The sequence below is a fragment of the Loxodonta africana genome, chromosome 5 (genome assembly GCF_030014295.1).
Source record: "Loxodonta africana isolate mLoxAfr1 chromosome 5, mLoxAfr1.hap2, whole genome shotgun sequence".
Classification (NCBI taxonomy): Eukaryota; Metazoa; Chordata; class Mammalia; order Proboscidea; family Elephantidae; genus Loxodonta; species Loxodonta africana.
Genome location: NC_087346.1, coordinates 117049360 through 117073781, shown reverse-complemented (window position 1 = coordinate 117073781; position 24422 = coordinate 117049360). Strand labels below are relative to the sequence as shown.

At 38.5% G+C, this 24422-nt stretch overlaps 1 protein-coding gene across 1 annotated transcript in view; it reads left to right on the top strand.

The window, feature by feature from the left end:
* The first annotated feature begins 1155 nt into the window (after positions 1-1155).
* NSUN7 (NOP2/Sun RNA methyltransferase family member 7) overlaps positions 1156-24422 on the top strand; it is a 71278-nt gene continuing 48011 nt past the window's right edge. Inside the window, 7 exon segments of the mRNA XM_023549838.2 lie at positions 1156-1295; positions 1618-2009; positions 9256-9314; positions 9694-9824; positions 15947-16099; positions 16447-16630; positions 18249-18459. Coding sequence (XP_023405606.1) covers positions 1709-2009; positions 9256-9314; positions 9694-9824; positions 15947-16099; positions 16447-16630; positions 18249-18459 — 1039 coding nt within the window. The 5' untranslated portion in view covers positions 1156-1295; positions 1618-1708.

Here is a 24422-nt window from a genome sequence, read left to right as displayed (position 1 = left end):
ACCGACATTAATGTTCAAGTAAATTATGTTTATTTTCCAGATTGGACCACTTCTACAAAGTAGCTGGATAAATTTCTGAAGTTCTCAATCAGGAATCAGTAGGGTCTCTGGGGTTATTTAACTCGAGTATATTCAGCACGCTTTTTGTTGAGTTTGGGACTTGCACCAGCAAGCTTTACATATGAAATGCTATAAATGAAGTGTTTAAAATGCACATTATTCAATACGAAACTTCAATCTCAGTCATTTGGTTTTATTTTAGAAATTAATAAAGTATTTTTCTACGACATTTAAAAATCAACATGGCTAATTTTTCTTTGAAACATTAGGGCTCAGATTTAACTCTTGGGCTCTCAAAAATTAAAGGAGCCACATTAAAATCCTTAAGAGGGGTTTATATGTATTTCCAGTTCCATTCTATAACTTGGAGGCCGGACGAATTTAATCATTTGAAGGCACATTTCAGCAGTGTTTCTCTCTGCAAGGCAACTCCTGGAGAACAGAGATAGGACCTTAACTTTATCTGATAAAGATATTTATACAACATGCCCTGGAGGCGTCCATCTAAAGTGATGTTTATTATTCTAAAAGGCATAGAAATAAAGTAGGCTTGCCTTTTTCACTTTCTTCAGAACTCCTACAACCAAATGTCTTAACATTTGACGGGCCTCTGCTAAACTGGATGTTGCAGGCGACACAAAATCCTTGTTTTCTTGGAGACCACAGGGGACGTGTCATACAAGCAGGGCCACGTGTGATGATTCTTCAAGGACCCCTGGGTTCAGTGTGGTTCACTTATGAAAGGCGCTTCGACTTCCTTGAGGGGCAGAAACAGAGGGTTCGGGCTGGAGAAACAGCGCCTCGCTTAGCCAAATCCCGCGGGTAGGTCAGTAGTGCGGCGCCCTTCGGCTCCCGGTTGCCATGGAGACCCAGGCCGGGGGACCTGACGACGCCCAGAGAGGCGGAAGCCGAAATTTCGGCGGCCTGAGCCGATCGCCCGCGGGCCTCGCCCTCAAACCCTCTCTGCCGCGGCGTCCGCGGGGCCCGGCGAGGCCCCGAGGCGCGCCCTCCGCCCGGAACTAGGGCGAACGCAGCAGCGGAGGTCGCGACCCCCGGCCCGGTACCCGCCGGTGGGAGTGGCCGCATGTGAATCAAACGGCCTTCGCGGCAGTCGCCGCCGCCCCGCCGTCCTGGGGCGCCTGAGGGCACTGTTCCCGACTCTCGCGTCTGGTGGCCGAAGTGCAGCGGCTGCCGCGTCTCGGTCCCCCAAACCCCGGAAACATCCGCCCTCTGGGGTAAGGGAGGATTCGCGGGAGCCGGTGAAAGGGCGGGGGCTGTGGGGCCTCAGACCTGGCGCACGGGGGTCTCTGCCCCCAAACTGCCCAAAGTCAAAGTCGCCCGTCTCAGGCGAAGCGACTCAGGAGCCTTCTCTCTACCCCTCTTCCTTTTTTTGTTTGTGGACGTTTCCTTGAGGCAAGTCTTGCTAGAAGTGTGGGATGCTTGAGTCGGCTAGTAAATGTCACCTCCTCCTAGTCGTTAAGGCCACCACGATTGTAGACCACTAAGTGTGATGTTGCAGAAATAGTGATTTACCGGGATAACTTTTTCTTTTCACAGAAACGATGCTTAAGGTGCAAGGAAAACCACTCCCTGGAACATCTGAGCTTTAATTTAAGCCTACGTTACTGACGGCAATCAAGGGGCAAACATGCTTAACTCCCCAAGTGAACTGGAGTTTTCGAACCATACAAGTTCGGAGGAAATCTCACAGCATGCTTCCCTGGAGCTGTCATCCAGAGAAAAAAGCTCATCATGTTCAGCCGAAAAAACTGGCTACCCCGACTCCATTTATGTTATGGCAGCCAACATTTTTCAGGGTATTCGATTTGAAAAGTCACCAGAGAAGGTCTTAATCAAGTATGGGAATGAACCCCTGCCGTCCTCGTCTGAGTCTGAGGATGAATCCTTCCAGCGTTTGTCCTACGAACTGGCTTTCAGTGCCCTGAAGTGTGAGTAGTACCAGTCTTTGAAGATCAGCACTAAAAGAAAAGAATAACAAGAGAATTTGTGGTGTGCAGCCCCTCCAACCCCCATACATACCAGGTTCTGTTTTTATGCGTGTGCGTAAAACAACAACAAAAACCCCATTGCTGTCCAGTCAATTCAGACTCATAGTGACCCTATAGGACAGAGTAGAACTACCCCATAGGGTGTCCAAGGAGCAACTGGTGAACTCAAACTGCTGACCTATTGGTTAGCAGCCATAGCCGTTAACCACTGTGCCACCAGGGCTCCATATTATTAGTAAATTCCAAATGCCAGGGGATTAGGAGAATTCCAGTGAAACAAGCTCTTTCAGGCCTGGACTGCTTTTCACCCCTAGATTTCCCTGTGCCTAGTACAGTGCTTTGTTCTTAGATGGTTGTAATGCTTATCATTGAATTGAAACCTGTTGCCCTTGAGTGGCCTCTAACTCATAGTGGTCCTGTAACAACAGAGTAGAGCTGCCCCATAGGTTTTCCAAGGAGCGGCTGGCTGGTGGATTCAAACTGCTGACCTTTTGGTTAGCAGCCAAGCTCTTAACCACTGGGCCACCAGGGCTCCAGATTAAATTGAAGGAGGAAACAGTTTGATTCCTTGGGAGAACAGAATTCATGCTGAAATATCCCTTTGTAGTTCCCCTCCACTGTGTAATTCCATTCCCTTTGTTTATATCTTGTGTTTTATGAATGTTTATAAACTTTCATATATAAAAACACCAATAAAGGCAGGGGAAGGAACTGAGATGGAATAAAAAGAAAATTTGCAATATTAAAAAAGAAAATCAAAGTTAAATCAGCCAAATTAAGATTATCCCATTCATGACTAATAGCTTTAATTTTCGGAGCTCGTGATTTTATTCCTCCAAACTTTTGTAGAATTTCCCTTTTTCCGATTTGCCTCCTGGGTTTGAGGCAAATGTTTCAGACTCCTTCAATGGGGGTTAATTATCAACCTGAGTGTACAGTTGACTCTAGGAAGACCAAAAATTGATACTATGAGGAGAGCAGTCAAAGTGCCGGGAGATTTTATTTTTTATTTTTACTAGATGTGACTATAAAGTCTACAGAGGTTAGTATATGCACTGAATGTACGTGGTTGAAATGATGAGCGTATGGCTTCCTGCCCCTAACCTTGACAGAGCAACACTTATTTGAATGTATTTTCTTGCATATTCTTGCACATAGAAGGCGGTGAAAACTTGGTCAGTTGAATTAAAATGTTCTACTGATTATTTAGACATGGAGAGGTATTTTTGGATGTCTACAGAGATGATGTAGCCCAGCTCAACTCTGAAGCCAGGAAATTGTCATCACAGAGAAAAATTTGTGTGGTGTCAACAGGCAACTTCTCTTTAGTTTTCATTTCTTTTTCTCCTGCTCCTGATTTTTTTTTCTTTCTAATGATTTTTCCTCCTCCAATTTAATCTTTCAGATTCCATTTCATCTGCCCCCCCACCTTTAAAAAATGTAGTTTTAAAGATGAACCAAAGTGTTGCATTTAACAAAGTGAGTCAAATGAACATTTTTATGTTTTCTCTTTGCAACAGTGGGCAGCTGTGTTGACTAATTGCTGTTTAATATTTATGCCAAAATTCTATTATAGGCAATTTGTATTCCTAATAAAATATTGAAACTTACCTTTAGAAATCAATAGAAAAAGCCTGAAATTATTCTATGTAAAATTAATACAGTAACTAATTGGTCATGTTATAGTGATGGATGTAGTAGAGCATCTTTTTCTTCCTCTAAATCCTTATTTCTACTTCATGAAAGGATCTTGTGACTATTTGATACTTTTAAATAACCCAGAGAATTCCATTCAGATAAATTATTGTTGTAAGGCCTTTACAAACCTGTTTTTCCTTGAAATTGTCATTTTTATAAGTGGTTTGGTTTTTTATCTGTTAAAAATATTATTTTTCTTCCATAAGAATAACTTTTTGCTTTAAATTATCTTCTGAATAATATTTGATTGCTCTTAAGGAATAAAGTCAAAATTTGTAAATGCAGTGGGCTTTCCAAGATAGTTATAAACTTGATATTTTACTTTAAAAAATATTGGAGGCTTTTGGGCATTTCAGTTTAATCTTCTATGTTATCAGTGTGCTATCAACACTTTTACATGTACTGTTTTGTAAACTCACATCTGATTTATATAGTATAGGTTCAGGGAATCATGCTTTAGAAAAAAGAAAACCTGGAATTTCTTCTCTAAGGATTTATAGGTGCAGAAAAGCTGAGAAGGTTAATGCACAAAGTAAAGAGAGCCAGGGTAACAGTCCTTTTTGTTCGTGAGTTTGTAAACAGGTGATTAGATCATATTATCATCTCTTTTTGAGGAGGGGAAAAGGAGAAGAAAAAGATAATAGAGACAATTTCTTAATTATATGATCGTTAAGTATATCCCTCTGGTTGTCTTTTGTATGTGTTTTAATTTTATTATTTGCTCCTTTGTTGATGATCTTCTTTGTGTGAAAGCTCTTTTAGCACGGGGAGTGTATTTGTCTGATTAGCCTTTGTGTGTGTGTGTGTGATATATATATATATATTTTTTGAACATTTTATTGTGCTTTAGGTGAAAGTTTACGCAGCACATTAGTTTCCCATTCAACAATTCATTCACAAATTGTTCTGTGACGTTGTTTGCTATCCCTGCAATGTGTTAGCACCGTCCCCATTTCTACCATGCTTGCCCTGTTTCCGGAGCCCTGGTGGCATAGTGGTTTAGATCTATAGCTGCTAACCAAAAGGTCAGCAGTTCAAATCCACCAGTTGCTCCTTGGAAACCCTGTGGGACAGTTCTACCATGTCCTATAGGGTCACTATGAGTCAGAATCAACTGGATGGCAGTGGGGTTTTTTTTTTTTTAATAGGAATCTTCTAAGTGAAAAAAATTTTTTTTAAATAGCGTTAAGCATATAGCTCTAAAATTTAACTGTCACTGAGTAAAACCAATTTTTGATCACTTCTCATTTTGTCTGCCCTTTCCTATAAAAAATTCCTGTATACACTTCTTAAACATTCTTGCCACCTTTGTCAGCTATTTTCAGGAAAGCAAAGGCTGAAACCATTCAAACAACTTTGAAAATTACTTATTTGCATCAGTGAGTACATGATCTTTGTCTTAGTTGGCCCAAAGTATCTGTGTGCCTGGGGGAGATTACAATTTTATTACATAGAAATACAAATGGAAAGAACTAGGCTTCTGAGCTGAGAGTGTCTTACAATAGGTTTGAAAGCCAGGCTTTCTACATAAGAGATGATTTGTGGAATTCCTTTTGCTCTCGTTTAAATTATCAAAGGCTGAGACTGGAGGACTCAGGTAATAGCATAATAATAAAAAAAAAAAAATTTTTTTTTTTTTATATTTATTGAGCACTTTAATCTATCAATCGCTGTTCTAAGAAGCTGTTTACATAACAACCCAATGAAGCGGGTACTGTTATCATTTTTTTTCTTTCAGATGGGAGAATTTAGGTGCAGACAGGCTTAAGGGACCTGTGTAATGCCATAGAGCTAGAAACGGGAGTAGTCAGAATTCAAATTCAGGTTGTATAACTCCAGAGCCCAAGCTTTAGCCATCCCTTCTACTTAGGACAGTGAAACTTGGCTGAAGTACTCTGGTGAAGTGAGAAGCTGGACTATGGAAGAAGAACTTGGCATTGGCATTGGAAGAAGACTCATTAACAACCTTCATTATGCAGATGACATAACCTTGCTTGCTGAAAGTGAAGAGGACTTGAGGCAATTACAGATGAAGACCAAAGACTATAGCCTTCAGTATGGACTACACCTCAACATAAAGAAAACAAAAAGTCCTGACAACTGGACCAAAAAACAACATCGTGATAAATAGAGAAAAGATTGAAGTTGTCAATGATTTTATTTTACTTGGATCCACGACCAATGCCCATGGAAGCAGCAGTCAAAAAATCAAACATTGCATTGCGTTGAGCAAATCTGCTACAAAAGACCTGTTTAAATTGTTAAAAAGCAAAGATGTCATTTTGAGAACAAAGGTGCAGTTGACCCAAGCCATGGTATTTTCAATCACCTCATACACATGTGAAAGCTGGAGAATGAATAAAGAAGGCAGAAGAAGAATTGGTGCCTTTGAATTATGGTGTTGGTGAAAAATACTAAATATACCATGAACTACCATAAGAACAGACAAATCTATCTTGGAAGAAGCACAGCTAGAAAGCTTCTTAGAAGCAAGGATGGCAAGGGTTTTTCTCTACAGGGCAGTTCTACTCTGTCCTATAGGGTCACTATGAGTTGGAATCGAACGCAGTGGGTTTGGTTTTGGTTTTTTGGACATGTTATCAGGAGGGACAGTCTCTGGAGTAGGAAATGATGCTTGGTAAAGTAGAGGGTCTGTGAAAAAGAGGACGACCCTCAACTAGATGGATTGACACAGTGGCTGCAACAATGGGCTCAAACATGGCAACGACTGTGAGGATGGCATGGGACCAGGCACTGATTCATTCTGTTGTACATTGAATTGTTATGAGTTGGAACTGACTTGACGGCACCTAACAACAACAACATTAGATATCCGAGAAGAAATGTTGAGTAGTTAGTTTGACTTAGGAGTCTCAACTTTGGGAGAGTGATCAGCCTTTAAGACATAATTTTGAAATTATCTGCATATGGATGCCAAAATTAGTTATTAAAGATATGACATAGTGAAAATGAAAGAGCCCACACCTTTCCAGTCATGAGAAATTGTGGGATGGGGAGGAGCAGAAGCAATCAGATAAATGTACCCTCCGAGTTAAATAAGTAAGGATCTTGCCCCTGTTTATTATTTGTGTTTCTGGAGATCCACCTCAGTATCTGCCTCATACCAGTACTGGGCAACCTGTGTCCCAGGTTGGGCCATTAGGATGGGTGGCAATACATCAGAGAAAAGTTGATGGAGCAATATGTCATGAGATGGGATCTGAGTTTCAGCTTTGCTGAGCTACTCTCAGTTCCTTTCTGGCATAGTTAGGTCTCAGGAGGCTCTTTCATGGAAGTCTTAACTAATCTCAGAAGGGCTAATGCAAGGTTAGGCTGAGTCAGCCAGGGAAAGCCTCAGGGCACTAACCAAGTGAGAAAGACTGGACTATGATTTTATCAGCAGCAGAGTTCAGCTGAGAATGCTAGCAAGGCAGGTAGGAATAGGACAAGCAAGAGTCATGGCCTGAGAGGCCAGGGAGCCACAGGTATTACTGTGTAAGCATTTCTGATTCTCTAGATTTCTCCCTTTCCCCATAATACACACTGTGCCACCTTCTGCCTTGACACATACCTGGTTGCACTGTTGTCAGTATAGTAGCTTTCCCCCTCTACCCAAACAAATAGAGGTTCAGATAATGCAAATCTATTCCCAGTTAATCAGGCACATTTACTGAGTTCATATTATACACACTCAATTCATAATATACTATAGCAGAAATGCCTGTGTTTACTGAGTGAATGGCAGAGAAGAACAGTAGAACAGTGCTGAGAAAATAAATACGGAAAAATTAAAGCCAAAGTGTTTTAATTAAGAGTCTTAGCTTGCAAATAATGGAAGCCATTTTCACTTAGCTTGAACATAAAAGGAGAATTTTCTTACAAAGATACTGAGATATCTCATGCAACTGAAGGGCAAGATTTTAGACTCAGGAAGAGAATGAAATCAGGAATTGGAAAGACATCAGCCCTTTCTATATCTCTACTTCTTTATCCCCGATCTTCTTATCTCTCCTTCTTTCTTAGTATCTGCTTTATTATCTTTTTCTCTGCAGACCTGCTTTCTCTGCTTCTGTCATCTATGTGGAAAAAGCCATCCTGTTACACTCCAGTTCTTGAGCTTGTATGTTAGTTACAGTTGTATGTTAGTTTCTTCACTTAGACTAATTTTATCTCTTAAGTCCCAATTCTAAATTGCCATAAGAGGGAATTTAATTGGCTCATTGTGGGTCAGGTGCGTAGCCAATGGAGTGCAGTTCTGAACTGCAAACAAACAGGAAGCCAACCCCTATAGAAATTCTGGGGTTTGAGGCTGGGCAATGTTGTTCCCAGGGAAATGGAATTGTTGTAAGCAAGAAATATTCCTTAATATGTGTCTACTGAGGGAACTAAGACTAATTTTAGAGGTGATAGAGGAAGTAAAGTTATTTTTAGCAAGAAATTGAAAGAATGATTTTCTTCTTATGAATATTGTCTGATTTTTTTTTGTTGTCTTTATCACTTTATGTACCAATTTGTGTCTTTTCCTTCATTTATTCATAGTTTTAGAAATGTAACCTAAGATGACACTTAGTGTCATTTTTGACACATGCAAGTTCTTTCTTTAAGAGGTCTGTAGGTGGTGCAAATGGTTTGCTGTCCCTGGTAACCAAAAGGTAGGCAATTCAAACCCACCTAGTGGCACCATGGAGGAAAAGACCTGGCAATTAGCCAAGAAAACCTTATGGAACAGACTCTGTAACACATAGGGTTGCCATGAGTCCGAACTGAGTTGCTGGCTTAACAACAACATCTTGAAGAATACATTTCTTGCATAAAATCTAGCTGTCTTTATGATAGTTGTGATTAGGTTAAAAAAAAAAAAAAAAGAGTATATGGCATCTTCCTTTCTGAAACCCCATACCCTCACACCAGCCCCAGAATCTGTCTCTGCAAATAATTTGTTGAACTTTTGTGAGACAAAATTGGAGAATGGTCAGTGAGGCAGGAGAAAGGGCAAGACTTAGTGCAATAGGCTAAGCATTTCCAAAGAAGGGGGGGAATAATATGAGATAAAAACCCATGAACAAGTGTTGAGGGGGCATTTTGGCAAAAGAGACACTCGAGCGTTCTGGGGTATGAGAAAACTGGGGAGGACAAGAAAAGGGAGATGAGAAAGTTTACTCAAGGTTATAAATTAGGTCCTCTCTGATGTTTTTCAAAGGATATCAATTAAAGATTGGAATTCCATTCTTACTCATTTTGACTATTTGGATGATCCTCCTTTGGCTAGGAGTCTGTATGGAGTCATGAGGGTCATGAAGGTCCAGGATTCATAAAGATTAAAATATTTCATCATAATAGTGTAACTTATGTCTTTATCGATAATTGCAATATATTGTAGATATAAAAACAAAAGTGTATTATGGCTTTGTTTAAAGTGTTTTTGATTACAAAACTTTCGTTTTCAACTTTGGTATTTTTAGTAACAGACATTTGCCTTGTCTTGCAGATCAAGATATTTTGGAAAGTATATTAATAGACAGCTATATCTTTCCAAGTACCACAATAGTAAGTAGACAATTTTTATGTAATAAGCTTGTCTCATGCTTATTATTTGGAAAATATTTAAAAAAAAAAAACCTTGAGATTTAAATAATAGCTAGTTTTCTTAATGCTGTGAGACCTCTTCAAAATATTTTCCTAACTCTTTCCTACTTAGAATCCTGACCATGTGTCCTTTCATTTTAATGAACATACCAAAAATTGTCTTTTTTTGAAAGTTTTATTTTTTACTAGCTTTTTTTCTATTTTGGAGACCTGTCTCCAAATACAACTAGACTATATAAAAATAGTCACATTTCTGCACCCTTATGAGAAATAATGGAATGAAAAATACTGCTATTAGATATTGTTTTGCATACTTTGCTTTCTGTGTTTCCCCCGGTAGCCAGATCATTTGAGCAGTCTTATTATTGTCATGCTGTATGATTTCCAAGATAGAAAATTTCAAGCTCGTCTCCTTTCTGATAATGAAGACTCTATATCGGAAGTTCAAGAAGTAGAGACCCTTCTTAATAGGTAATTGTAAAAATGAAAAGGATGTTTTATATGAAATCAGTATTAGTATTTTGTGTATAGTGTAATATGTTAAAAATAGAGAACGAAGTTCATAAATTTCTTGAGTCCCTTTAAAAACAATCTTGAGTAGTTAAAAATTCTGTTTTAAAATCAAGCTTCTTTTGAAAGCTTGAATTGCAAGATCTAACTTATAAGTATGTGGGAAGTCATGAAAAATTGCTAATAATTTTTAGTATTTATATAAAATAAACTTAAGTTGAAACAACTATTATTTATTACCTAGCTTTATTTACAAGTCTTTAAAAAAAATCTAGCATGTATCAAATGAGAAAATCCCAACAGTAGTTAAGAACCCACTATTTTGCCAATTGGGGGAAAAAAAATACTTTTAAGATCAAACTAACAGGTTTTAAATTTGTTTTCTTTTTATCCTAGATAAAAAGGAAACCTATCATGAAGATAATAATAGTACCTACCTCAAAGAGTTCTTGGGAAGACTATTTAAACTAATGCGTGTAAAATACATAGTTTAGAGCAAGACATAGTAAATGGTCAATAAATGTTAAGTGCTACTATTGTTATGACTTTTGTTGAATTTTAATAGAAAGCACAGTATAACAACAATCTTGTGAGAAATTTTTTACCTAGTAAATAGTCTGGAACAGTGTTGTTAGTATCACTTCTCACTTTATATATTTACGGGAAATACAAGCAGTTCACTGAAGATTATCTTTAAGAAAATATTTAGTTTATATTTAAAGAGAATCATATTTCTTATGTGTTAGGCATTCATAATACACTAAAAAACTTGACTTCTTTTGTTCATTGTTGGGTAAAATTTCTTGAAAATTTTGGAGCCATAAAGGAGTAAAACTGATTTATTTAAAAATAGAGGGAAAATGGTGTATTAGGATTCTTTTGCAACTGACAAATCCCAATTCAAACTAGATTAAGCAAAAAGAAGAATTTATTATAAGGTATCTCATGGAAGAATTGAACATTGAGACTGCAGGAAGGGCAATGATGTGTCCATGTTCCTACCAACTAGAACCCATAACTCAATCATCATCAGGACTCTCAGCTCTAGTCTGCTTTTCTCTGAGCTTTGGCTTTGGTATTCTCTCTCCTTATTCCTAGAACGGGAAACTCAGCTGCCAACAACTCAGGCGCTTCCCATCTTACAGTGTTAAGCGCTAGAAAGACTGGTTTGATTCTTCATTGCCACATTCAAAAAAATCATTTGACCCCAGTTTGGGTCAAGTGGCCCAAGAGACAGGGACACCTCTTATATACTAGTAAATTTATTACATTTATAATTACATTTAGTTCAGCTTTAGTTTTTGATACATTGGCAGTAAGCAAAGATTTGAAAACGGAAGTCATAATAATCACAAACAGTTATAGAATCCCTACTATGCACTAGATTGTAAGCACTTTATATGGGTTATTTTATTTAATATTTATAGTAATCCTATTAAGTATAGTTCCTGTTATTGTCTCCACTTGTATAGATGAAAAAACCAAAGTTTACAGAGGTTAAGTAATTTGACCAAAGAGCCCACACTTCTAACCACTATGGTCTTTGGTTCATACTGTATATTAAGTAAAACAAGTTTTTTCTGAGGACTTAGTGGCCTCTGCTGGTGAGCAGAACTAGAGAGTTGCAGCTCATTTTCAGAAAATGAGGGTAAAAATAATTGAAAAACTCATTCAATAGAATTGTTGCTGAAACTTTGTTTAAATAGTCATTTTCTAAACCATTAGTCTGTTTTTTTACTGCACATCAGAAGTCTCACATACTTTGGACATGTTATCAGGAGGGACCAGTTCCTGGAGAAGGACATCATGCTTGGTAGAGTAGAGGGTCAGTGAAAAAGAGGAAGACCCTCAACAAGATGGATTGACACAGTGGCTGCCACAATGGGCTCAAGCATAACTATGATTGTGAGGATAGGGCAGAATTGGGCAGTGTTTCGTTCTGTTGTACACAGGGTCGCTGTGAGTTGGAATTGACTCGACGGTACCTACCAGCAACAACAACAACACCGTATGTCAGATTTATCATCTTTAAGGACTTCTGCAAACACAGAGACAGGCGGCTATAACTTTAACATGTTTAATTTCTTGATTTCTAAAAGTAGACTACTTTCTATCATATGCTATAAATGAAGACATCTAAAAAAATCAAAAAGTAAGAAATGATAGGTTATGTATAGGCAAGAGCCTTGAAGAGTGGATAACCTCGATACTGTCTTAACTTCTATTCCTGACCTAAATACTTCAAGGTATTTTATATTCCAGATATTAGAAGGTACCTTTCCAACATTACTGAGTAGGCTACCTTTTTTATAATCTGAATGTAACCCCTGTACCTTCAGCATAAAGAACCTGGGTCATCCTTAGTGGGTGCATTTTTTTTTTCCTTCTTAGCTTAAACTCACTAAAAAGCCTAGGGAGTTAGTTCTGCTTCCCTGATTACTATGGAGCTTGTCATTTGCAGCCAAATAAGAACCTTTGGAATTATAATAAACAGGCGACATTATCTGATGTCAGCAGGTATACTACCCCTATTTAGAGATCTCTAAAGTAATTTTTTTTTTTAAAGTAACTCAGGAAACCCTGGTGGCGTAGTGGTTAAGTGCTATGGCTCCTGACCAAAAGGTCGGCAGTTTGAATCTGCCAGGCGCTCCTTGGAAACTCTATGGGGCAGTTCTACTTTGTCCTCTAGGGTTGCTATGAGTCGGAATCGACACAACAGCAGTAGGTTTGGTTTGGTTTTTTGGTTTAAAGTAACTCAAGGAGCCCTCCCTGGTGGCGCAGTGGGTAAGAGCTTGACTGCTAACCAAAAGGTCAGTAGTTCAAATCTACCAAGGAAGCCCTATGGGGGCAATTCTACTCTGTCCTATAGGGTCACTATGGGCAGAGGGTTGGGTTTGGTTTGGTTCAGGTAACTCACTGCTTTTTATTGATGTATCTGTTTCTACTGTGATATATTGTCAACGTCCTGCCCTCTGCTGTTAAAAAGGGCCACCTTTTGAAGTCTCTTATCCTCTATGGATGGTCACATCTTTCTGACTTCATTCTATCTTTCATCAGACACTGGGGTGATTACCAGAAAGGAGTCTAGAATTTTTTTTTTGTTTTAAGCTATTGTCTAGTTAGTCACAAATTCTTTCAGTAGAACTTACAGCTCTTGCTGTAAAAATAACTTTACTTTGGGTGCTGACCCATTTGTTAAGTCTCATTCTCCTCCCTGAGTCATTCTCAGAGCCTAGAAAAACTGCAAACTGGGAACTGTCCTTCTCTGGAGTTACTTATTTTCTAAGTTGATTAGTGGGTCATACTCATGAAGAATATAAAAAGCCATGTTTTAGAATAATGTCTCTGGATACAAATACCTATATACATGTTGTCCTTAGATGTCCTCCAGTTGGTTCCGATTCATAGCAACCCTATTTACAACAGAATGAAACACTGCCTGGTGCTGCGACATGCTCACAATCATTGCTGTGTGTGAGCCCATTGTTGCAGCCACGGTGTCAATCCATCTTGTTGAGGACCTTCCTCTTTTTTGCTGACCTGCTACTGTACCAAGCATGATATCCTTTTTCAGGGACTGATCCCTTCTAGGTACATACCCACTGCTGTCAAGTCGATTCATAGCGACCCTATACATAGCAACTGATAATAAAACGGCAGTGATGTCTTTGGCAGAATTTTATCTAGGTCTTTGTATATCTCCTGTACCTTCTGCCTTCTTGTGGCTTTGATTTATTTCTGACTCCTAGTCTCAGTTCATGATTTAACCTGTGGATTTGTATTCCTCTGTTATTGGCTTAATACTTTGGCTTCTTAGCTTTCATTGTAGATTCACAGTTTTGTCTATTTCTACTTTACTTGCCTTTGCAACCTGATTCCTTTCTCAGGAATTTTCCAGATTCTGTGTTAATCTGTTTTCTATTCTCCAGTTTTCAGTTTCTTCTCTTTAGCGTGGGTGGGCACCTACACACCTGAGAGCTGACCTTTTGCTGTGCTTTTGGCTCCCAACTTTCTATGTCCAACAAACATTTTTTCCTTTTTACCATTTTCTAAAATTGGGAATAAAAATTTTATTTATTCTCACTTATTTTGTGTAAAGAATATAAGGAATGTCTTGGTAAGGAATGTCTTCTTTGTAGTTCTTGCAGACTTTGTGTTTGATAACATTCGCTCCCAGCCAACAAGGCTCTAGTCCTCTGCACCCTCACCCCCAGACCCAGCGTATAGGCTGTTGCAGTGTGACGTAGTTCAGGTTATCCTTCCAGTTTTCTTTAAAAGATATTAAAGTATCCTTTATTAGTGACTAAGACTTCTCAGTCTTTTTCCTCTAGGTGTCAGTGCATCTTATACAGATGAAGCAACCCCTACTCTTAAACCTTACCAACAATAGTTTTGCTCTCATCGCTTACATTTGTGCTATTATATCTTGGCTCTGAGAGATTTGAATGTAACAGATTGCCTGATTAATTAGGAATATGGAGTTTTTTTTTTTTTTTTTTTCCTGCTTACCACTTTCTATAATTGGGAGTGAATATTTATTTTCACTTATTTTATGTGGCCCCTTGGTAAGGAATATCTACGTTGTAGTTCTAGCAGGCTTATTGTTTGATAACCCTTCCTTTTCTTCCCCAAGGACCCCTCTATGCCTATGTATGTGTTCTTGTGTACTCTCTTGCTCTCTTTCTCTCTCATGCATGCAAACATTCACATACAAACACATTCTGGGATGAAGGGTTCTCATTCTATTGAGCAGATAAGAAGCTTAAACTAGAGAGATTATAGGCATAAGGAAAAGAAAATAGTATTTAACAGTTGGTGCTAAAAAAAAATTTAACAGAAATGGTCATATTCTACCCTTGCTCTGCTTCCAACATTATTTGAAGCAATTTAGGTGGGCCTGACGCTGATTCCCTGAGAGCATCCTCCTCTCTCTGTAGCTGCACTCACCACTCAAGTTGTACTTGACTACTTTTGTGGTATCTCTTCCCCATTTCTCATTCAAAATTGAGATTTATTTAAATTAGATTTCTACTGTGAAAATGCTATGAATATGGTACAAGAGTAAGGCCTGTACTTTCATTTATTAAAAATTTGGGCTGTGAGATCATGACAAATCATTGGGCCTTCTTGGTGATGGTAACTGGTTCTTGTTTTTCTTCTCTGTTATTTGGAACTTTGAAGCATGAGATATCTAGAATGAGGAAGGCCGTCATACGGATTTATGAAAGTACCTTAATTTTATCAGTACTATCTTGTTACCATCTATGATGACAATATTGTTGTTAGCTGCCGTCGAGTCGGCCCCTGACTCATGGTGACCCCATGCACGAGGGACTAAATGCTGCCCTGTCCTGTGCCGTCCTCATGATTGGTTGTGGATCAGACCATTATAATCCGTAGGATTTTCAGAAGATCGTCAGACCTTTCTTCCTACTCCGTCTTAGGCGAGAGGCGCCACTGAAACCTGTTCAGCACCAAAGCAATACATGAGCCTCCACTGGCAAGATGGGTGGTGGCTACTAATGAGGTGCGTTGGCTGGGAATCAAACCTGAGCCTCCTGCATAGAAGGCGAGAATTCTACCACTGAACCACCAATAACAAGCTTTTAATACCAGAGACTCTGCTAAGTATTTTATACGTATGATTGTTAATCACTACATTAATAGCAAAGTTGGCCACATTTTGTAGATGAGAAAGCTGAGGTTAAGAGAGGAGATTAAGCAACATACCTGAGGTCACATAGCTAGTAAATGATAGGACCTGAATTTAATTCCAAGTTTTTCTGATTCTAAATCCTACACCTTTTCCACTAGATAAAATTTGTCTGTCAACCAGCAGTTGATACGAATATCTGAGGAGATGCAGAACTATACAGAGGCAGGAAAAAGGATACAAGATACAAGATTATTGGATTTCTGTTTTCAAATATGGCAAATTTTTATTTTATATTTCAAAAATTTGAAATCAAATTATGGAAGAATTTGTAAAAATTTTGAATGTAAATTGTTTACATTTCTAGTGGGAAAATTGATAATCTTGTTTCAAATGCAATAGTCACCAAGAATGGATTTTCTGTCTCTAGTTTTAAGACAAAATTGGCTGCATCATTGGCAAGATGTCGAATCAAACATGATGCCCTTTCAATTTACCACATTTTACCAGAAACAGTTAGAAAACAGGAACTAAGGGCCTCCACTTTGCCACTTTATGCTTGGATAAATACTTGTAAAGTCAGGTAAGACTTATAAACAAATCTTTTATATTTCAAGTTTCCAGCCTTCCAAAATAATGTGATAAGAAATACTACCTTTTTTGAGGGGTGAGGTAGAGGTGGTGGTAGTTGGGGAATTATAGTTTAATTCAGGATCTTATCACCAAATTCTGAAAAGTAATTACATAATCATGTTCATTTTTCTGTTTCTAATTATCTTTTATTGGCTAAAATTGTAAGTTCTTTATGATATAGTATATACAGGTTTTGATATTTTGGTATTTTTCTTTATTGCAAGAAAAGGATATTAGTGTTAAATATATTCTAATGTATTATATTTTTAATTACAACCTAATGTTGTATATTTACAGCCCTGAAGAAGTTTATAGTAATTTGAAGAAAAAAGGCTATCATAAAGTCAAATCTGTATTGCATATTGATGATAAAGTCTTTGCTGTGGACAAACATTGCTATGATGTCTTAATTTTCCCATCTCATCTTAAAAATGATCTTCTAAGTATAGATCTTTTCAAGGATTATAAACTTATATTTCAGGTAAACTGACATTACTTTCATTGTGAGCCTTATCTAACAGTCCTACTTAGTCAAAGAATTCTCCATCTAAAAATAGAACGTAACGCTGTTTCTACTTTTTATGGGTTATCAGGGAGGTTTATAAGGCCTAATTGTCACCTTTTAATTAAAATTAATCAAAAGGTCGGCAGTTTGAAACCCTATGGGGCAGTTCTACTCTGTCCTGTAGGGTCAGTGTGAGTCGATATCAACTCGATGGCAGTGAGTTTGGTTTTTTTTTTTTTTTTTTACACTCAGTGCTCATATTATACCTTGGCATCTTTAGTCCAAGTGAAGTTGTAAAGACCATATTCTCCTCCTCAGACTTCACAGATTGAAAGACTTATATTTCTGGCAGCCGAAAGCCTGTATTTTTCTCTCCTAAGGGAGAATTCAAGAGAAAGTACAATGACACTTTTTCTTCCCTCCATTTCTGAGGAGGATACGTTGCTAGTGCATCCTGTATAGGAAAAAGCAATGTGTGATACTTTCCCATACTCTGTTTTATAGTCTTAACAGCTTTGACTTATAAGAGGTAGATCCCTGGTTGGTACAAACAGTTTGCAGTGGACTACTAACGGAAAGATTGGTTTTTCAGACCCACCCAGTGCTGTCACAGAAGAAAGTCCTGGCATTCTGCTTCCATAAAATGTTATAGCCAAGAAAACCCTCCGGAGCAGTTCTGGGCTATAACACAGGAGGTTGCCGTGAGTCAGAATTGACTTGGCAGTAACAGGCTTAGTTTTTTTATGTAGTGAAACCTATAAGAGCCGTAACTTGACAGGACTGCCTTGTTTTTCCAGGTCTTGAAAGTTTTCCGCCTTTAACAGGGTGCAGTCTTGCCACTTTTCTGTCGCTCCCTATTAGTGGGAAATATTTGAGTTTTCCTTCTATGACAGGTTTCCACCTTATACAGGTTCCAGCTTTCACAGGTTTTACTGTATCATGGCTGCTGATACAAGAAGAGAATGCAAGGTCTAGTATGGATTCAGTACAGTAAAAAATAAAAGGTCTGAAAGTTTAAATTCATTTTTTGTTTTTTAGATTCCACTACTTGTCTCAGATTCACCTTGATCTTCCTTACTACCATATTCTTGGGCAGAATCTCTGGGCCTTTTTTGTAGTGACACCATATTAAACACTGAGATCAACTGCAGAGATCCAATCTGTCAAAATCTCTTTTATAACCTTCTCAAACTTCTGTGAGCTACCAGTAATTTAGATGACAATGTAATGGGAAGAAAGAATAGCAGGAGTAGATAAATGGATTTTCATGAAGGGGTAAGAGTAGGAGCTAAGACAGGACATCACTCATCTAGCAATTACATCTTTGTGATTTTGGGATTGCCTTATCATTATATGAAAGTTAAATGATAGTAGTCATAATCTAGGCTAAACAAAATTATAGTTTTTTTCTTTAACATAGATGTTATTTTTATTCATTTTTTATTTAGACATATATTCAGATGTCTTAAACTAAATGGATTAGGTATCTCTTCAAGATTCCCTCCAAGTATTTTCTTTTTTCTAAGGTAAAAAGATGTTAGTTCATGCTTCTAGTCATACCCTTTGAAATTTTAATCACACCATTATCTTGTAGGACAAATCTCGAAGTCTTGCTGTCCATTCGGTAAAGGCTTTATTGAATATGGATGATGACATCTTAATGGTCAATACAGGTTCTTGGTACACAGTTGCCCATATGTCAATCTTAACAAATAACAACACCTCAAAAATATTTGTTTGTGGAGTAGAATCACAAGCTAAGGATCCTGACCTGAAGAGCCTTTTCACAAAAATGGGATGTAAAAGTACGTACAAATATTTGTTAGGTGATTATAGTTTTACAAGAGATTCAAAATGTTAAAAATGTTTAAATTTGTTATTTTTTTGTAAAGTAAAAATTATATATATAAACTGTACTCTTAAAATCCTCACTAATCCGCATTATATAAGGCTGTTCTTTTTGCTTATTTTTGGTTGAACAACTGTAGGTTAAATTAATGAATGCATTGGTACTTTGGTATAGTACTTGACATTTAGCTACTATATCATTTGAGGCTCAAACAATAATTAGCTGAGGTAGGTGGTAGAAACTATCATTTAATAAATAAAGACAGTCACAAATGTGCTTGAGGGACAAAGATAATATCTAGGACTATGAGTTAAGTCCCTTAGCCTTCTTGTTTTAAAAAAAATTTTCCATTGGTTCATGCAGTGGGTAGAGATCACGTTATATTATAGGTTCAATGAGAGTGAGAAGCTGAGTAGAACTTTTGACAGATTCACAGGGTTAAATAGTAGAATTCAGGGCTTGACCAGAAATAGCCTGGTAAACACCCAGGATTTTACATGGGGGCATAGAAAGAGTATATCCTGTGTAGAGGTAAGTTCTACAATGCATTAAAGCCCAGATTTCAGTCATCTGAATTCCTAAGTGGATTAAGGTGATCTGGGATTGCTAATAAGTGATCTCTAGAAGTTGATACATCATCCTTGGTCTCAAATTATCTCCTAAAATTTCTCAAATACAATGTCTGGCACTCAGTAAAAAATGATGAGGCAAACAAGAAGATATGACTGAAAATCAAGAGAAAAATACTACACTAAAAACAGACCTTCAAAGAATCCAGGTACTGGAATTATCAGACATTGTGATAGTTTTATGTGTCAGTTTGGCTAGGCTATGTTGTTGTTAGGTGCTGTCAAGTTGGTTCTGACTCATAGAGACCCTGTGTACAACAGAACAAAACACTGCCTGTTCCTGCGCAGCCCTCACAATCGTTGCTGTGTTTGAGCCCATTTTTGCTGCCATGGTGTCATTCCATGTCATTGAGGGTCTTCCTCTTTTTCACTGACTCTTTACTTTACCAGGCATGATGTTCTTCTCCAGGGACTGGTCCCTCCTGAAAACACATCCAAAGTATGTGAGATAAAGTCTCGCCATCCTCTCTTTTAAGTAGTGTTCTGGTTGTACTTCTTCCAAGACAGATTTGTTCGTTCTTTTGGCAGTCCATTCTTTGCCAACACCATAATTCAAAGGCATAAATTCTTCTTCAGTCTGCCTTCTTCCTTAATCCAGTTATTTAATCAAACACTAACCTAGGTGTTCTATGAAGGTATTTTGTAAATGTGGTTAACATCTGCAATCAGTTGATAAAGGAGATTACCTTCTATAGTGTAGGTGGGCTTCATTCAATCAGTTGAAGGCCTTAAGAGCTAAAAGTAAGCTGTTTTTTTTAAGTAATTTTTATTATGCTTTAAGTGAAGGTTTACAAATTAAGTCAGTCTCTCACATAAAAACTTATATACACCTTGCTACATACTCCCAATTACTCTTCCCACAAGGAGACAGCCTGCTCCCTCCTTCCACTCTCTCTTTTTGTGTCCATTTTGCCAGCTTCTAAGTCCCTGTATCCTCCCATCTCCCCTCCAGGCAGGAGGTGCCAACATAGTCTCAAGTGTCCACCTGATCCAAGTAGCTCACTCCTCACCAGCATCCCTTTACTACCCATTGTCCAGTCCAATCCATGTCCGACGAGCTGGCTTCTAGAATGGTTACCGTCTTGGGCCAATGGAAGGTCTGGGGACCATGACCACTGGGGTCTTCTAGTCTCAGTCAGACCATTAAGTCTGGTCTTTTTATGAGAATTTGGGGTCTGCATCCCACTGTTTCCCTGCTCCCTCAGGGATTCTCCGCTGTGTTCCCTGTCAGGGCAGTCATTGGTATTGGCCAGGCACCATCTAGATCTTCTGGTCTCAGGATAATGTAGTCTCTGGTTCATGTAGCCCTTTCTGTCTCTTGGGCTCTTTATTACCTTGTGTCCTTGGTGTTCTTCATTCTCCTTTGATCAGGTGGGTTGAGACCAATTGATGCATCTTAGATGGCCACTTGCTAGCATTGAAGACCCCAGATGCCACTCTTCAAAGTGGGATGCAGAATATTTTCTTAATATATTATATTATGCCCGTTGACTTAGATGTCCCCTGAAACCATGGTCCCCAAACCCATGCCCCTGCTTTGCTAACCTTCGAAGCATTCAGTTTATTCAGGAAACTTCTTTGCTTTTGACTTAGTCCAGTTGTGCTGACCTCCCCTGTATTGAGTGTTGTCCTTCCCTTTACCTAAAGTAGTTCTTATCTACTATCTAATTAGTAAATATCCCTCTCCCACCCCTCCCTCCCTCCCCCCTCTCGTAACCACAAAAGAATGCGTTCTTCTCAGTTTAAACTATTTCTCAAGATATTATAACAGTGGTTTTATACATTATTTGTCCTTTTGCAACTGACTAATTTCACTCAGCATAATGTCTTCCAAGTTCCTCCATGTTATGAAATGTTTCACAGATTCATCACTGTTCTTTATTGATGCGTAGTATTCCATTGTGTGAATATACCATAATTTATTTATCCATGGATCCATTGATGGGCATCTTCGTTGCTTCCATCTTTTTGCTGTTGTAAACAGTGCTGCAGTAAACATGGTTGTGCCTATATCTGTTCGTGTAAAGGCTCTTAATTCTCTAGGGTATATTCCAAGGAGTGGGATTGCTGGGTCATATGGTAGTTCTATTTCTAGCTTTTTAAAGGAGCGCCAAATCAATTTGCAAAGTAGTTGTACCATTTTACATTCCCACCAGCAGTGTATAAGTGTTCCAATCTCTCCACAACCTAACATTTATTATTTTGTGTGTTTTTGGATTAATGCCAGCCTTGCTGGAGTGAGATGGAATCTCATCGTAGTTTTGATTTGCATTTCTCTAATGCCTAATGCCTTCAGAGCAGCTTGTACTTCTTCCTTCAGTACCATTGGTTCCCAATTGTATGCCACCTCTTGAAATGGTTAAACATAGACTAATTCTTTTTGGTATAATGACTCTGTGTATTCCTTCCATCTTCTTTTGATGGTTTCAGCATCGTTTAATATTTTTCCCATAGAATCCTTCACTACTGCAACTTGAGGCTTGAATTTTTTCTTCAGTTCTTTCAGCTTGAGAAATGCCGAGCATGTTCTTCCCTTTTGGTTTTCCATCTCCAGCTCTTTGCGCGTGTCATCGTAATACTTTGTCTCCTCGAGACGCCCTCTGAAATCTTCTGTTCAGTTCTTTTACTTCCTCAATTCTTCCTTTTGCTTTAGCTGCTTAACGTTCAAGAGCAAGTTTCAGCGTCTCCTCTGACATCTATCTTGATCTTTTCTTTCTTTCTTGACTTTTCAGTGATCTCTTGCTTTCTTCATGGATGAAGTCCTTGATGTCATTCCACAACTCGTCTGGTATTCGGTCACTAGTGTTCAGTGCATCAAATCTATTCTTCAGATGGTCTCTAAATTCAGGTGGGATGTACTCAAGGTCATATTTTGTCTCTCGTGGACTTGCTCTGACTTTCTTCAGTTTCAGCTTGAACTTGCATGCGAGCAATTGATAGTCTGTTCCACAGTCGGCCCCTGGCCTTGTCCTGACTGATGATATTGAGCTTTTCCACTGTCTCTTTCCACAGACGTCGTCAATTTGATTTCCTTGTGTTCCATCTGGTGAGGTCCATGGGTGTAGTCTCCATTTATGTTGGTAAGAGAAGGTATTTGCAATGAAGTCGGTCTTGCAAAATTCTATCATTCGATCTCCAGCATAGTTTCTATCACCAAGGCCGTATTTTCCAACTGCAGATCCTTCTTCTTTGTTTCCAGCTTTCACATTACAATCATCAGTAATTATCAATGCATCTTGACTGCATGTTGGGTGGATTTCAGACTGCAGCAACTGATAAAAATCTTCTATTTCTTCATCTTTGGCCCTAGTGGTTGGTTCATAAATTTGAATAATAGTCATATTAACTGGTCTTCCTTGTAGGTGTATGGATATTATCCTATCACTGACAGCATTGTACTTCAGGATAGATCTTGAAACTTTTTTTTTTGATGATGAATGCAACACCATTCCTCTTCAAGTTGTCATTCCCAGCAAAGTAGACTATATGATTGTCCGATTCAAAATGGCCAATACCAGTCCATTTCCGCTCACTAATGCCTAGGATATCCCTGTTTATGCGTTCCATTTCATTTTTGACGATTTCCAATTTTCCTAGATTCACACTTCGTACATTCCATGTTCTGATTGTTAATGGATGTTTGCAGCTGTTTCTTCTCATATCGACAGGGAACTGCTAGAAATTCAAGCCAGTTTCAGAAGAGGATGTGGAACCAGGGATATCATTGCTGATGTTAAATGGATCCTGGCTAAAAGCAGAGAATACCAGGAGGATGTTTACCTGTGTTTTATTGACTATGCAAAGGCATTCGACTGTGTGGATCATAACAAATTGTGGATAACATTGTGAAGAACGGGAATTCCAGAACACTTAATTGTGCTCATGAGGAACCTTTACATAGATCAAAAGGCAGTTGTTCAGACAAAACAAGGGGATACTGATTGGTTTAAAGTCAGGAAAGGTGTGCGTCAGGGTTGTATTCTTTCACCATACCTATTCAATCCGTATGCTGAACAAATAATCCAAGAAGCTAGACTATATGAAGAAGAATGGGGTATCAGGATTGGAGGAAGATTCATTAACAACCTGCGTTATGCAGATGACACAACCTTGGTTGCTGAAAGTGAAGAGGACTTGAAGCACTTACTAATGAAGATCAAAGACCCCAGCCTTCAGTATGGATTGCACTTCAACACAAAGAAAACAAAAATCCTCACAACTGGACCAATGAGCAACATCATAATAAATGGAGAAAAAATTGAAGTTGTCAGGGATTTCATTTCACTTGGATCCACAATCAACAGCCATGGAAGCAGCAGTCAAGAAATCAAAAGACACGTTGCACTGGGTAAATCAGCTGCGAAAGACCTCTTTAAAGTGTTGAAAAGCAAAGATGTCACCTTGAAGACTAAGGTGCGCCTGACCCAAGCCATGGTATTTTCAATCGCATCATACGCATGTGAAAGCTGGACAGTGAGTAAGGAAGACCGAAGAACAATTGACGCCTTTGAATTGTGGTGTTGGCAAAGAATATTGAATATACCATGGACTGCCAAAAGAACGAACAAATCTGTCTTAGAAGAAGTACAACCAGAATGCTCCTTAGAAGCAAGGATGGGGAGACTGCATCTTACATACTTTGGACATGTTGTCAGGAGGGATCAGTCCCTGGAGAAGGACATCATGCTTGGCAGAGTACAGGGTCGGCGGAAATGAGGAAGACCCTCAACGAGGTGGATTGACACAGTAGCTGCAACAGTGAGCTCAAGCATAACAACGATTGTAAGGATGGCTCAGGACCGGGCATTGTTTCATTTTATTGTGCATAGGGTCACTGTGAGTTGGAACCAACTCAGCGGCACCTAACAACACAACAACAGCAATGGGTAATGATCAAGAGCGTTTCCTCATGTATCTGTTAGCCACCTGAATGTCTTCTCTAGTGAAGTGTATGTTCATATCCTTTGCCCATTTTTTAATTGTGTTGTTTGTCTTTTTGTGGTTGAGTTTTAGCAGAATTATGTAGATTTTAGAGATCAGGTGCTGGTCGAAGATGTCATAGCTGAAAAATTTTTCCCAGTCTGTAGGTGGTCTTTTTACTCTTTTGGTGGAGTCTTCAGATGAGCATAGGCGTTTGATTTTTATTAGCTCCCAGGTACCTGGTTTCTCTTTGGCATTTTTAGTAATGTTTTGTATTTTGTTTATGCCATGTGTTAGGGCTCCTAACGTTGTCCCTATTTTTTCTTCTGTGACCTTTATCGTTTTAGACTTTATGTTTAGGTCTTTGATT